The 1654-nt window shown below is 47.4% G+C and overlaps 1 protein-coding gene across 1 annotated transcript in view; it reads right to left on the reverse strand.

Moving 5' to 3' along the window:
- Positions 1–204: 204 nt before the first annotated feature.
- Positions 205–1654, reverse strand: part of LOC112105690 (galectin-related protein A-like) — an 8307-nt gene continuing 6857 nt past the window's right edge. Inside the window, exons 3-4 of the mRNA XM_026651560.2 lie at positions 1315–1489; positions 205–895 (exon numbers count right to left, since the gene is read on the reverse strand). Of these exons, the coding sequence (XP_026507345.1) occupies positions 752–895; positions 1315–1489 (319 nt within the window). The 3' untranslated portion in view covers positions 205–751. The remainder of the gene's footprint in view (positions 896–1314; positions 1490–1654) is intronic.

Here is a 1654-nt window from a genome sequence, read left to right on the forward strand (position 1 = left end):
TCAGATGGTTCAAATGTTTATTTCGTAAAGCAGATAAAGAGGTTTGCCAGTAAATGGGCAGATTTGGCTGGATATAGGAACAGATGATGCAGATGTAGGTACGGATGTTGCTGCACAGGGCCAGTTAAGACAAGACTGCCAAACCTGCAGCTCTACATAGCTCCCAGTTCATGAGGGCTCTACCCACTACAGACAGTTGGAAATGCTAGTGGGCCATTCACTGCTCCACGGTGTGAGGCACAAGGTGCTTTGTGCTGACGGCTGAGCACTGTGATCATAGCTTGGGGTAATAGGGTGTCTCGTCCTCTAACATGGACCTTGCTGGGGCACATCACAGGTTTCCTCACCTATTTAACAGATTGCCTTCCACTACACGCTAAATCCCAGTCTCTACTTCTAGATATGTGACGTAATAACCCCCACCCATCCTCAGGTGACTGAGCCCCTCCAGGTGGCATGGCAGAACAATTTAGAGCCAATGAGGATAGAGAAGACTGCACACTGTCTGAATCACAGGCTTTGCAGTCTGGAAGGCCCAACAGAATGGCTTTGCAAAGAGCCTCATGTGCTTGAATTAACCCTGTCATTGCACTCTTCAGGCTCTGTGAGAAAAAGCAGACATTTCAAACTTGTCAACAAACAAACCCAAACAAAGTCCACATTTAAAATCTCAAGAAGGAAAGAGAAAACACTTCTATGTACATGGGAAAGTACATTTGTCTTAGTTCATTGGTGATGTGGGGTCCATTTTTCAAGCCACCTTGGTAAGCTTGATGTCCCCTGAGATTTGTAAAGCTGTTACCAAGTGCAGGGGCTGAATGCGGTGAGTGAAATAACAGAGCTGCCGTCCATCGAGCAGGACACGGATCTGCTGGTGCTCACAGAAGAGCTCCATCTGCAAAGGAGCAAGGGCAAAGGAGGAATTAGAGGCCAGCACCAGGGGCTGTCTATTTCACTAGCCTGGACTTTGGAACCCCAAGTGCTCTACAAAGTGGAGTGTAAGGTCTGTCTAATTTCTCTACGTCTCCTGTAAGTAACATCTTCTCTCTGCTGAAAAGCTCTTACAGCAAATTATCCTCAATGAACAGGAAAAAGAATTTGCCCATAGAGATGGTTCCTCCAAGTCAGGAGGTGTTGGGGGAAGCTTGCACTGCCGCTCCCCATGCTGTACTAGTTTGGTGGATAAATAAGACTTAACTCTTCAGGGCCGTCAATCTGTCATCTTTCAACTGTATAAAATTCACTGTGTTGTACTCAGCTGGTCCCTCGCTCTAGTGTCTCTCCCACTACACCCCTGATAACTAACAAGAATACCTTAAATGTGTCCCCTGCTGTGAATGGGAAGTAGGGAATGTTCTTCTCCTCTCTTCCCCATTTCCCAGCAATCTGTGCATTCCGGGTGATGGATTTCTCACTGAAGTTGACTGCAAGTAACAGCCCAATATCCTTGCTTGCATCCATGGGGTCACAGAGCAGAGTCACTGCAAAGCTGTAAGGACCAAGTCAGTGATCATGAACAGGACTTTCAGCAAACTACCAGAACATGGCTGGAGTGACAGATGCACATAAGGACATACAGCATCCATCCCAAATCACTTAGTGTGGCATATGGCCATGTTTTAATGGCTGGTGGTCAGGGCCGCCCGGGGGGGGG

This window comes from Terrapene carolina, unplaced genomic scaffold, assembly GCF_002925995.2.
Source record: "Terrapene carolina triunguis isolate 2854851 unplaced genomic scaffold, T_m_triunguis-2.0 Scaffold96, whole genome shotgun sequence".
Classification (NCBI taxonomy): domain Eukaryota; kingdom Metazoa; phylum Chordata; order Testudines; family Emydidae; genus Terrapene; species Terrapene triunguis.